General features: G+C 48.4%; 1 protein-coding gene across 2 annotated transcripts in view; it reads left to right on the top strand.

The window, feature by feature from the left end:
- The window catches only part of EDA (ectodysplasin A), a 71,070-nt gene that overhangs the window by 30,175 nt on the left and 27,383 nt on the right, over positions 1-13,512 (top strand). For both annotated transcript variants that reach the window (XM_088538449.1, XM_088538448.1), the window contains exon 2: positions 11,149-11,254. In XM_088538449.1, the coding sequence (XP_088394575.1) occupies positions 11,149-11,254 (106 nt within the window). The remainder of the gene's footprint in view (positions 1-11,148; positions 11,255-13,512) is intronic.

Below are 13,512 nucleotides of genomic sequence, written 5' to 3'. Positions count from 1 at the left end.
ACGGTGCTTTAAACTCTTGTTAACTTTTCTTTGCTGTGGATGGGAGCTGGTTTGGTGAGTGCTGCCCCTGCCCGTGCAGCTTGACCTCAGCCTTGTGGTGCTCCCTGTTTTGCCTAATTCTGCACAACAGGGTATGTCAGCACTCAGGTGTCTGACAACGTGTGGATGAGATGAGAAACCAAGACGGAACACGTAAGTGTTGGGACATGCCACTGGATGTCAGGTCTGCACAAAACCAGCTGTTTTATAAATCCATGCTCTTTTGGTAATAGAAAACACAGTGTCCTGGAAGGTGGCGTGCTCAGGAGGTACAGGGTGACATGCTTTTAGTTGAAGCATAACTGGTTTCTTAACTGCTTTAGCCAATACTACCTTGAATACACTCGCGTTTCTGGGATGCTGCAGGTTTCATCCCTTGCAGACACCTTTTCTCCCTTTCTCTCTCTTTTTCCTCAGCTCCAGAAGCTGCTCGAGGGCTTTGTTTTCTTTCCTCTCCTTTCCAAGGCTGACCTGGCTGCTCAGGGCTGGTGGCTTCCTGCTCTCCTGCCCTACGCTGCATGGGATCATCTGGCAAGCGCTGGTTCTGGCTGGTTATTGATTTTTCTGTTGGCTCAGCTTCGAGGTCCATCCTTGGCATGGGCAGGTCTCAGCAAAGCCCAGTCACTGGAGCTCAGGGTGAGAAGCACAGTTTGAAAAGGTTGGCCTCAGCTGAGGTAAATATTTACCTTGGCCAGTGCCTGAGAGCCTTTCCCGAGGAGCTGCGTGTGTGGGAGATGAGTTGCAGTGCCCTTATGGGCAGGAGATGCTCACCAGGAACATGAGTCCGAATGCCCCAGATTCGTGTCAATAGTAAAGGAACTTTAATTTAAAAAAGCTTGCCCCCCCCCCGCTGCTTTGTCCAGGACCTCTCAGTTGTTACAACTTAAGAGGAACCAACCCTCAAAATGTTATTTTCTAGTACAGGACTCTTTTTTTTTTCTCTCCTTGCTCAAAGTTGGGATAATTGAGGGAAGTGGCTGGAAATACTTAGGGATTCCTTGGACTAAAAAGCACAAGGCAGCAGGCTGACCTGGGGCAGCGGAGATGGTCCGGCTTCAAAACATCCCATGAAAGGTCAATGGACTCTTTTAGTTAATGTGTTGGGAAAGCTGTCCTGTGCTGTCCTGACTTCAGCTGCTCAAGAATCCCAGAAGGTGACGGGCAGGTTAAGGTAATGCTGTCGGAACAGCCATGCTCTTCCCAAGAAACGCGCAGCTTGGGCATTACTGCTGCTAAAACTTTCCATAATCTAAATGTTTGTGAGAGTCCAAATAATCCATTTTATAAGGCTGCTTTATAAGTTTCAGGGTTTTGCTACTTGTTTTCATTTTGTTTTGGTTTTAAGTAAGGACAATAAGATCTAGCAGAAGCAGCTCGTTTCTCATGCTGCTCCTATTAACTGTGCTTCTGCTCATAACGGCGCAGTTTCTCAGTCTGCTAATAAACCAAATTGTTCTCTGTGTGCGGAAAAGGCTAAGGAGGGCCAGAACTGAATGTGAATACAGACCTTTACAAACCTTTAATAGAATTGCAAGAACTTTGGGTCTTCTGTCGGAATCTTCGGGAGCTTCCAAGCTGCTTGCCCGTGTTTTGTAGAGGCACTAGGTTTCCTGGCGGCCTCGCTGTGGTTTATAACTATTCAAGGTTCAGCCTTTGTGTTCAACTTGAGTCCTTAGAACTGGGTGCAGGGAGGATTTCCATTCCACAGCTTATTTAACTTATTTCCATGACTTTAATACATTTTTTTTTTTGTCATCTACGTTTCTGTTTTGGAACCTTGTGCGCTATTGCAATAGAACGAATGCCTCTGTAGTTGCAACCTTCACTTCCATCCCTCTGGCTTAACTAGAAAGCAAAATCCCTCTGCTTTTCCAGTGCAAAACGTTGCTCAAGGCGCTCGCTGGCGTTCGAAGCACGTGGCTGTGCCAGGTCCCCTGCGGTGGCACCGCGTCCTGCCCGGGGCTGCCCCAGGCTTCGCCTCTCGGGTCACTGTCTTCCTTCATGGCCAGCTCTGAGCGGGTTCAGTGTGAAGAACACGAAAGTTCCAAGCGGAAGGAATTTGTAGCAAATTGTGGCCAATTGGAATGGGTTCTTTCGGATGCGTCATCAGTGCCGTGTTCCTGGCTTTTTGTCCAGAATGATTTAAAAAGCCAGTTTCCGCTTAAAAGAAGACACCAAAAATAGAAGCAAATGGATTGAAAAACCCCAATTGAGGATATGTTTGATAACTCTTCCTGCAAAGATTAAAGCGTTTCTGTTATCCCCCGGTTCCAAAAAGTGAAAATGCCTCGTGGAGCTGCTGCCGTCCTTCCCAATAGGAGGAGAAAAGGATAATGATAAAATGGATGGGTGGAGAGGAGAGAAAAAAAGAAAAGAAAAAAGAAAAAGATGGGCAATGTTGTATTTTCCCATGAAGGAATGGGTGAGATCTGTTTCAGAAAAGCAAGTAGGGAGTAGCTGCACTAACTGTATGCATGTATGCATGCACTTAAAATTGAATTTTGAATCTTAAGTGATTGGAAATAAACTTGGGTAAATAGTGCTTCAGAAAGACATAAAGACTAGCTTGCAGATCTTAGAATGATTAAACAAGCTTTTAGGAATTTGGAATGAGCAGAATGGTTTATGGAAAAAAATCATACTCCGTTTTTTTTTGTGTGACTTATTTTTTTTTAACCTCAAAAAGTCAGTAAATCTTGCCGTGCCTTGATTTGCCATATCTGTGCAATGGAGAAAATATCTACTGACGTGCCAGAGCAGTGAATACAAACTCAGAATTAAATATCTTAATTTTCTTACCCATCTTGACAGCCAGGACGGCACATACGAAGCTGGATTGCTCCAGGCTCAGAAAGCAAAAACCCGTAAGAGAGTCGCAAGTCCCCGACTCGGGCAGCGTTACGGCCCCCGGCAGCTGTGCAACATCTGGCCTGGCTCGCCGCGCGGAAACATCTGCCTGCGCCGGCGGCCTCGCGCGCCCCAATGTCATGAAACCCGTGCTGGCCGCTGCTGCGTGCGGCGGCGGCGCTGCCGCTGCTGCTGCCTGCGCAGGAGACGCGCGCGCCGCTGCAGCACTGCAAACCTGCAACCCGGGCTTGCACAAAGGATACAGTCAGGATGTACAGTACGATATATATTATACGTATGCATGTAAAAGTGTGTTGTATCACCTCTCCTGTCTTGCATTACGGTGTTTTGCTCGTAGCCAAAGACAAAGTCGTCCTCACAGGCTAAAAAGACACAAGGTTAAGTGCGGAATGTGGCTGCTGGTCCCGGCCGAGCTGCAGCTGGTGCTCGTTGACTGCTGACCAGCCTGGGAGCTCTTGGGTGCATTGGCCTTCTCGTGGCCAGCAGCCATCGGCTTTTATGTGCCGAGGAAGCTGAGGGTTTCCCTGGGGATGAATCCGTATGGGAGCTCCGGCATCAGATCGAGGTGGCTGTGCCAGAAGTGTCAGTGGCTGAAGAAGGCGGGTTGCCCCAAGAGCAGCGAAATAAATGTAATTTCCAGGGGGTTGTCCTATCTCTCTCTCTTCTTGTACTGTTAATTTGCGCTTTGGGCAGCGGCACGGCGCTCCGTGGCCTGCAGCCTTCCCCTCCGAGACGGTTTGCATCTGTTGCATCTCCGGAAACTGGGGGAGTTAAGGGTTTGATTGTCAGAGTTAAGGGTTTGAGCTGTCGCTTGCTTTTCCCTGCTTGATTAAAGCAGCCGGTGGCACCCGGGCTGGAGAGGCGCCGAGGTGGCACGGCCGGCCGAGCACAGGCCGTGCCGGCACGGGCCGGGCTGCGTTGGGAAGCTGTGTGTCAAACGCCGCTGGGTTTTGCTTTTTCCCCCCCGTGCTTGTGGTTTTGGCGCGAGCAGCGTGTGCTGGGTCTGCTGGGGTGTGTGGGAGAGGTGTCCCAGGGCGGCTCTGCAGACGTCCAGAGGAAACGGCCGCTGCCAGTTCAGCTCATGCAGCCAGGGGAAACCAAACCGGGAGGAAAATAAACAGCAGTTTAATTTCAGCTCCTGGCAAGAATTGCGTTTATCTGGAGACGGAATAATTTGTTTCCCAGGTGCCATGTGTTGAGGATTATCTTGGCTCTGCCTGCTTTCTCGAGGAGAGGCACAGGGGAGCGTTTCCCCAGCTCCCTGTTCTCGTGCCATGTCCTGTTCCTGTTTGTGCGCGGCGGGATGAGCTCAGGTGGAGCTGCAGCCAGGAGCCCAGGTGGCTTCGGCAGCCGGGGCAGGTCACCTCCCCCGGAGCTTTGGGCTCCGTTTTTCCCAGCTCCGTGGGAGGCCGGGCAGGAACCCGGGGTGAAGCAGCGTGCGAAGGGCTGAGCTCCGGCTTTGGAGAGGTGCAGGAGCCGCTCTGCGCAGTGAGCGCTCGCGCCAGGGCTGCGCTCCCGGGCGAGCTCCGCGTGCGCCCGTACCGCGCCGCACATCCGAGCCGTGGGTCTGCACCCCGGCTCTTTCCGCACTAATCACTAGATCTGATTAATTGAGCACTAGGACCTAATTTATTGGAAGCTGTTAATTTTATAGGACTAAACTGGCAGCAACTGTCCCCTGCTGCAATACTGTGAGTTCTTGCAGCCACAGAGCTGGCATCAGAGCCCTCCTAGGCTGAGCTTAAGGCTTTATCAGCGCAGTTGAGCTGTGAGGCCAGGAGCTAACGTGCTCCTCCTGTGTCACCCAGCTCCAGACAAACCACAGGGGAATTTTCCGACCTCCTGGCTGGGGATGTTCCACTGCAGCAAGTGAATTAGGAGTTGAAAATGAGTCAAGGATGTTGCTATCTGTAATTTACTCTTGTTTTCCTGGCTATTTCATGAAGAAAACTTTAATATGAAGACTACTTTAAATGCATGGGCAATAATTTGTTTAAACGGTGCTAGAGTCTTGTTTGGACTACATGAATCTCTCTTTATCTCTCCCATTTTCCTGCTTTCATTGAAATCTCATGAAAATTAGTCCAAGCTGAATGCTAAGTTTAAGATCCAGTTTTAGAAAAATAGAAATTTAGAAAACTCATTGGGCTGAAGGTAAAATCCCTCTGCATGGGCAGCGGTGGCTGAGCAGCCCCTGTGTGAGCAGTGCCCAGGTGCTCTCACAGCTGCATGGGATGGGATAGGACAGGACAGGACGGGACAGGCGCTTTGGAACAGTGGCCAGGCCTGGCGATGGGAGCCTGGCTCCTTGTGCCTTGGGCTCCAGAGCTGGCTGGGACCCGAGTGCAGGTCAGGAGCCATGACGCTCCCAGAAAACAGCAGGTTTGAGGAGCAAGAGGGTAGCGGAGGGTCTCTGATATCAAGGACAGAATTAAGTTTGCAGAGAAGGAATCAGTTCCTCAGGCTTTCCAGCATTGGACAAATGTTCTCCATAACTTTCTACTTCTTAATGAGAGAATCCAAATCCGTACTTCACTGTAGCTGATCTTGCCGCTCGCATAGTGGGTTTATGGAGGTAGAACTTTGCAGGATAAATGGAGAAATAGCAGAGAACTTACAGACGTGACCTGTTCAGTGCGGTGCAGCGCTGCGGAGCATGAGGAGGGGGAAAAGGGCAGCTCCTGCTCTGCAACGAGGGCTGTGCTCAGCTGTGGAGGCTGCACAAACTCATCGCTCCATCGGCTGGAACGGGTCAGATGTTCTTAGAACAGATTTCAAGCGTAGGAAAAAGACTTGTATTTCCTCCTCCTGAGGAGGACCCGAAGCGGCGTTTGCAGTTTGAGGGATGCCAATCTGTAGTTTGGCAGGGTGCAGAGCAGCTCCCCAAGGCTTTGCCTTCGTGCCAGGACATCCTAGGGGCATCGCTGCTGCGAGCAGGTTGGGGCTGGTGATTCCATGTCCTGGGCATCCCGGAGGGGACCCAGGCAGTGAGAGAGCATGAGCAAAGGCCCCGATGGAGAGAAGCGGATCAGGCAAAAGCAGAAAGTGGGGCTCAGATAGACATTTTGGCTTACAGTGCTTCCCTCCACAGCACGCGTGCTTAGCGCTTTATAGCAGGGCACAAAGGCTTTGGTAATACAGAATACAAAAATAGGCAAAAGATTACCATGGGCATGTAAGGGAAGAAGCTGTGACCTACATGTGGAGGGGGAAGTAGCCCAGCTGGCTGAAAATAGGATCGAAAAGGACCATGAAGGCTAATTAAAATGTGAAAAACTGAGTATTTGTGGTAATAGGCAGCAGATCTTTGTCTGGCTCTGGTTCGCAGCTACGTCTGATTTCCTTGAGAAGCGAAAGGAACTGATTTAGGTTCCTTGCCTTAAATTGATATTGATGCTTTTCAGCAGTTTAACCAGTATGTTCCCAGGGCTTAGGGCAGGTCCAAGGCATAGGTCCAGGATTTGGAAATCTCAAGCAGGAATCTCGCAGTCCTGCTACCATGAAAATATTTAGTGCAGGTGTCTCTGTGTATGGTGCTAAACTTCACTTTGACCCTGTTCTACCTAACATCTGGGTTGTGTTTTTAGCTCTTTCAGTGCCAACAGGTGAAATAAATTGAAAAACTGAACTATTGCTTTACATAAGATGTAGTATTTGCATCTTGCTGAAGCATTAACAGCGTAGTACCCTTGAATGAAGCTTTTGCTTTGCAATCAGCAACTAAAATACAGGCCAAAAGTATCTGGAGACGAACATTGCAGCAAGCAGCCTTGTAAACCAAACCGCAGTCTTCTACGCTCAAGGTTATGTTGTTTTCTTACCAGATTGAGGCCATGGGTGCTCGTACAAAGTTGGAGAAAGCTTCATGTGGGTGTGTGAGGGATTTGGAAGCTCTAACTGGTTTTGTTACGTTCTGAGAACAAGCTCTATATGGAGAGGAAACAGTTGTGTACAAGACCATGCTGAAGACTGACAGGCCTAGAGAAACACGACGAAAGCTGCGTTTCCTGCGCTTGCACGGGTTGTCTTCAGGGTGGGTCAGGCATCCCCTTGGCTTACACCTGTATTTTTAATTTTTCTTTGTTAATGAAGTGCAGCAGAAGGCCCCATTTGTAGCTGTCCGCTGCAGTGGATGCTCTTGCGCTGACTCCTGCTTTGGCCGTGCCCAGCAAGGCCCTTGGCTGGACATCCACAAGCCCCATCCCACCGTCCACACCAGCACTGAGGGTATTCCTAGAGAAGAACTAACCATGCTTGGAAGTGGGAGTGAATTAGTGGTAGGAATATAACTTCTTGGAGCACTGCGTGTTCATCTAATTCATTGGGATGTGCAGAGCTGGTTGTCTGCATTAATTGTCCAAGATCTCGAGGTCTGAAGCAGAAACACGATAGTCCTGTGTTGCTTGCAGTAGGTTGTGAAGCTCTTCAGACTGTGCAGGCACGTTGGAATAGCGGGGTTTTTAGTTGGTTTGGTTGTCTGCATTTAATTTAATTTTAATTTAATTTGTTAATTATTTTAATTAAAAATGTTTTAATCAGTGTTCGGTTTGAGCCAGCACGTGAGCTGCTGATGTTCTACGGGAACCGCTAAAATACTGGGTGTTTGCTCCAGTTCCCTCTCATTCGCAGAGGGGTCAGTTTTCCTGGGGAAAGCCGGGAAGCTGCAGCTGCAGGAGGTTCCAGCGGGCGTAAGGAAACGGCTGCCGTGCGCCTAGGGCTGCTGCTGAACGCTCTGGTTAGAAAACTGCTTATTTCCTTCTGTGAGGAAAAAAAACGTCCTCTCTGAACAAAAAGGCAATACTGGGCGTCCAGCAGTTATTTGGGAAGATGTAAAGGACGGAGCCGTGCACACCAAGGCCAGTCCTTCCCGCGGCGGCCTCTTTTGCTCTGTTTTCCCTCCCCTGCTCCATCCCGGAGCAGCTCCCTGCAGTGATGAGGATGTTTCTCCCTCGTTGCCTTCCCTTGGCGCCCAGGATGGGATCCAGCTCCACCTCCGTGCCTGCTCACACGGCCTTGGCTTTGCTGCATTCCCGAAGGTCTCGTCCCGCTCTCCAACAAATGCTGCCCATAAAAAGCAAGAGGGAAGGGTGAAGCCTTCAGCAGGGGCTCTGTTTCCACAGAAAGTTTCCAGGTTGCATTAGAGCCTTAATAGTGGGCTGGGAAGAGAAGATCCGGAGGTGTAAGACAGCATTGGAGACTCACAGCGTACAGAAATTGTATTTTTGTTCTCGTTTCCTTTCTCGTTTGCTCCTCTGGTGCCGTTTTATCTCTCGACACGTGTCGTGTGACCAGGATTCCTCATTCTGAGTGGCGGCGGCAAACCTGGCTCCTCGGGTAAATTCCTGTCGTGTTTCATCCTGCTGAAATGCAGATTGTTTGCTCTTTCACTTCTTGCATTTTTATAAGGAAAAGTAACGATGACAAAAGCAGGACTTAAAATACATTGAAATTTTTTTTTTCAACAAAACAAAGCTACTCACAGAAGTTCTTTTCTAGTCTGCTTGGAAATAAATGATCTATTTGGTTTTTGCACCACGTGATGCCACAGGCGTGTTTCTGGTGTAGGACAATGGGGCTAATATTCAATTTGCTGCTATTCTGCACCGCAAACTGCGACCGCTGAACTTCAGAGCGCCAGAAAAGCAGCCACGCTGCTTGCAAAGAAGGTCTCCAAAGAGCTTCACTCCCTTATTAGTCTTCTCACGCTAATAAGCTCCAACACTGCAAATGAATGAGGGGATTTGACTTCAACAATAACATTAAACAGCAATGTAAGGGGATGATTTCACGCTTGTTCTCTGGAGCTTTGCGATGTTGTGTGCTAGGAGAGCAGGATGGTTTCTTGCTTGGATCTAAAACTGCCTGGCCCAGCGCGCAGTTAATTAATTAATTAGAGCAGAGGAGCACAAACTATAGGAATACAGCGGGCGGATCGGGGCGGGAGGGTGTTTTTAATTACATTGATGGGGTCAGATTTTTTCACCTCTCATTTTCATGCTGTTTGACCCTGCTGAAATATATGTCTGTGGTTTCCAGTGGAGCTTCAGGCCTGTAGAATATATTTTTGAGGGATGTTGTTTGAGGCGTTTGCAGAGAGGTGCAATTAAACATTCAAACCGTAACAAATACGTGAGCATCGCAGCATCGTTTCTTATTGCACCTAGCTTGCATATCCCACAATAACTCCGCAATCCATCTGGGTTTCATATCCCGAAGAAAGCTTCCTATTTTACGGTACTTTTTAAGGAAAAAACAATACTATATGAAGTGTCTTCAGCCTCACTTGTGTAGCATGTGGAATGCGCCCATCGCAGAGGGGATAGCCCGGGGCCCTGCAGGCCGCCTGGTTTTTGGCAATTCCCACTGTGTTCTCTGCACATTCCGGCGTTGTTCCGTGGTGCTGGAGCGTGTTGCTGCAGAGAAACCCGGTGCTTTTGTGTGCAGCCTGTTGTGGGTCTGTGTTTTGCTAGGAGAAACCAAGCGAGAGCTGATTCAAGGCATGTGTTTACTGTTGTCTGACAGGTTATTTTAAGGTGTGTTTCCCAATGGGATTATTTTGCTCTTTTTGACCTTTTAAGCATCCTCCAGTGATTTTATGTAGCCGAATATTCCCAGTTTGCCTCCAGTTTTGTGTGTTTGAAGCCCGGGTAGCGGGAAGGCTGGTGTAGGAGCGTCCAACTTGTACCATCAGAAAAAACAAAAGCCTTTTTCTGCGGATAATCTACATTGTGGCAGTAATTGAGGTGAGTGGACAGTGGGATGGCCCCCAAATATTTTGCCAGCCTCTGTTTCCCATTCTGTGTTGAGTTTCCACAATGAAAAAAGGCACCACATTTCAGCAGAGGTTGTTGTTTGAAGCCAGATGCGTTTGTGCTCCTAAAACCTGCACGGATTTCTGCAGCTCTGTCCACACCAGCACATTGGGATGGGCAGACTTGTACGGCTGGGGTGGGTTTTAGGCTTGGATGAACTTAATGCTGAGCTCTTGCTTTTCAAAATGCTGGATGTTGTATTAAAATTGCATTCACAATAGCAATAAAATGAAACGTGTTTGTTTTGCAGCAGTGAGTGCCATTACACCACCAGTGCCATTACAAAACCTTCTTGGACTGGAAGGTTTCATTTCAGCATTAGTGCCAGAAACAGCTCGTGTCACTTCATTGAAGTTGGTCAGATTTTTTTTTTTCTTTTTGAGTGAAGCTGCATGTTTTAACATGCTGGTCCCACAAACATGTAATTTTCAGTGCTTTTACTTATTCAAATTTCTCTCAGATGGGATAGCCACGCAGCGACAGCCCTCGGAAGTGGTGCTGATGGTTTTCCTGCACGGCAGAGCAGCTGTTAATGGTCCTTACTTTGGGTAGGGACCTTCAGGACCGCTGGCTTAAGCAGCCTCCGCATCAGCAGCATCTTCTGCAGCATCCAGCGCTGCTTTGGCCCCGCAGGGTTTGTCATCGGGGAGTCACCAGGCTGAGGAGTGTCTCTCTTGGAGCTGAAAGACTGGCAAAGTCAAGGTTCTGGGTAGGAATATGGGCATTTAATAACTGTCGCAGTGTCTTTAGTGCCATGAGCATTTTTCCTGAGTCACTCCATAAAACTTTTCCTCCTGAAACCTGCGCCCGGGCCGGAGCCGCACGTGAGCAGAACGTGGGGCTCCTTTCTGCAAACAAGGCTCAAAGGGGCGACTGTCCCGCTCCGATTTCCAAACTCTGCTCCTCTAGCGATTCCTGCTGCTGCCTGCAGATTCGATGTGTCTTTTTCTCATCTTTTTCTCCACTTCAGAGGCCTTTGGGCCAGGCGCTGCCCTGTTGACAGGGGCCCTGTTTTCACTCGAGGTTGGGACGTGCTGCTTCTCCTTTGAATTGCGTTCGTTATTGCAATCGAATCTTCAGATGTTTTTCAGTGCTTCCAAGGTGACTTGTGTATAGTGAGGGAAGCTGCGTGCTGCTCTGAGGAGAATGGCAGATAACTAATGTTTTCAGTATAGATCAGCCCACAGGGACCATTCCCTTGCAGAAATGCAAAATCCTGCTGCAGGCTGAGGAGATGTTACAGTTCTTGCACGAAATTCCCAACTTTATCCACTGTTTTGCATTACGTATCTGAATATCCTGAACACGATGGTCTCCAGCATCTCCCTTGAGCCTTCCCATGTGTTTAAGGTGCTGTTGCGTTTGGAAGGAACTGGCAGTGAAGCCTCTTTGCTTCCAAGGATGCTTAATCTTGTTCTTGTTCCTGCAGCTGGCTTTGCTGAACTTCTTCCATCCCGAAGAAAAGTTGCACGTTGGAGAAGAAGGTAGACGCGTCCGACGAAATAAAAGGAGTAAAGGTAGCGAAGGGCCTGATGGTGAGTCCTGGCTTTGCTTGTTCCTGCCCCATTTGCTCTTTTTACAGAAGACTGACGGAACGTGGTTAATACAGAATTGTGTGTGTGTTGAAAAAAGTGGCATCAGTGCCTTATAATAGCTTCTTTCTAATGTTGATTTTCTTCCAGATTATTAATTCCAGTAGTGCTAATATTTTCTAATAAGTTTACTCAAATTAATGTTTCTTGGTAATTTTGTCTTTGACTCTTCCTTATTGGAGAGGTTCTAAGGTAATTCAAGGATGTTGCTTGTGCATATATACCTATATTTTTGTTCTATATGTCTCTTTTGGATTAAAATAGTGAATTTGCTTTTCTTAGTAGTTTTAGAAATCAGCTGTGAACACGTCTGCATTACAAAACATTGATTGCACTGGCCTTCTCAGTCACAGATGGATTCAGAACCCATGTTAAGAGTTGTATTATTGCAAAGAGCTTGTATAAAGAGAGTGAAGAAAAATACTGCAAAAGTGCAATATTTATCTGTGACTGACACTTATAAAAATGAGGATCTGTGCTCAACCCACAGGCATGTTGAGCTTCCTGGAGGTGCAGGTGTTGGGTACAGCTGGACCTCTCTGCTGTCGTGGTGTGGAATGAGGTTTTGTGCTGTGTCCTCTGGTCCTCTGGAGAGCATCATTCTTCAAGTCTCCTGGTCCCTTATGCTCAGATGACAAATGACTTCTGTGGTCTGCTCGCCTCGTTTCAGACCTTGCAGTCAGACTGTGCATGACAGTGCTGCTTCCTGAGGTAGAGAGTCCCGTTGTGCAGCTGGATCATAATGCAGTTGTAAGTGCACCTTTTCCTGGTTGAGGCTTGGAATTGTGTATTCTGTAATTCGGAAATGTTACCAGGTGGAAACTGTCTCAGATGGGTCCACAGGGGCCAGCCTGGAACCAGGGGCCAGGCTTGAGGGTCATTTACTGCCTCATGGCGCAGAAACTGCGGGAAGTCCATTGGGAACTACTGAGACTCTGCCTGCAAAGGCAGCTCTCCGGAGGTATCCTGAGGTCTGCACGTGCATAAGAAACATGTAAGATGGGCCAGGATAACTGGAGACAGGAGAGCATCTGCTAGAAGCAGCAGGAAAGGGGCCTCGTTGCTGCCACTGGTGATGGCGGGAGCGCGGCGGGGAGCTCCGTTCCCTGGGTTTGAGGCTGTCCCGCAGCACGGGGTGAGCCCCGGGGTGCAGGGAGCGGGAGGACAGCAAGGACACGTGCTCTGAACCGGGGTGTCTGACACGCTCTTGTCACCAGCCTCCTTCTGAGGTCCCCAGCAGTTGTATTCTGGAGGCTGGAAGCTCAACCCTTCGCACAGCGGCTGTTCTCTGAAACCCTTGACTTTTTAAAACTAAAAATGAGTTTTTCCCAAATTGTCTATTCCTGCCTATTCCTAATCCTGCCTCTTTTTAGATTAATAATTGAATTTCAAATGTCTTTTCATGAGTCTCCAGTCCTGACATTGGGATGTGAAGATGGCCTTCTCTTTAGAGTCCTTGGAGAAGAGCTTGCTGTCTAGAGGAGCACAGGTCCGTGCCTGTGCAGAGAGAAAAATGAATCCAGTTGCCATTAACTGTTTGAAAATTCACCTTGGTTGAGAAACTCAGTGGAGTTCCTGAACATTCTCTGTACGTAAAACAGTGCAGAAGGGGATGGAGTTTGAGGAGGGATGAGACGTAGTTAGAAATGAGCCAGAATAGGCATGAAAAGGAGCGAGAATTGAAGTTTCTCCTTGGAGAGCCATGGATAAGCAGAGATGTGAGCAGAGGAGAGGCCCAGGAGGTAGACAGGACTTTGCTTTATAGTTTACTCAGCTTGATTCAAAACCGCACATGGAGGCATCTCTTGTTCAGCACTCGGTGACTGGATTTTCTTTGTGTCTTTCAATGAAACTGTTGCTACCGCTGATGTTTCTCCCCTGATAGCAGAAGCTGCTATTTTAAGCAAAACAGTCAGGTATGAGAGGCTTTAGAACAATTTAAAAATAATTAAAGATACTTGCTTAGCAGTCAACCCTCCAGTAAGTTTGACCAGGAAAATGTGAGGTGCTTGTGAGCCAAGGGAACGTGCACACCTTGCACCTTTGGTAAAACTGGTGTGGCACCGTTTGAAGGCAAGGAGAGGACCTGCCTTCCACATGGCATCATCTAGGATGAGAGGGAGGGAAGGGCACAATTAAATCTGCTCTGTGTATGGCTTCGTGCTCCCCAAGCTTGTCAAGCCCCAATTGCACTTAGAATC

This window comes from Tinamus guttatus, unplaced genomic scaffold, assembly GCF_059628265.1.
Source record: "Tinamus guttatus ecotype Peru unplaced genomic scaffold, ASM5962826v1 Tinamus_guttatus_pri_ptg001087l, whole genome shotgun sequence".
Taxonomy (NCBI): domain Eukaryota; kingdom Metazoa; phylum Chordata; class Aves; order Tinamiformes; family Tinamidae; genus Tinamus; species Tinamus guttatus.
The sequence above is the reverse complement of the archived record's forward strand: the minus strand, read 5'-3'. Positions and strand labels throughout refer to the sequence as shown.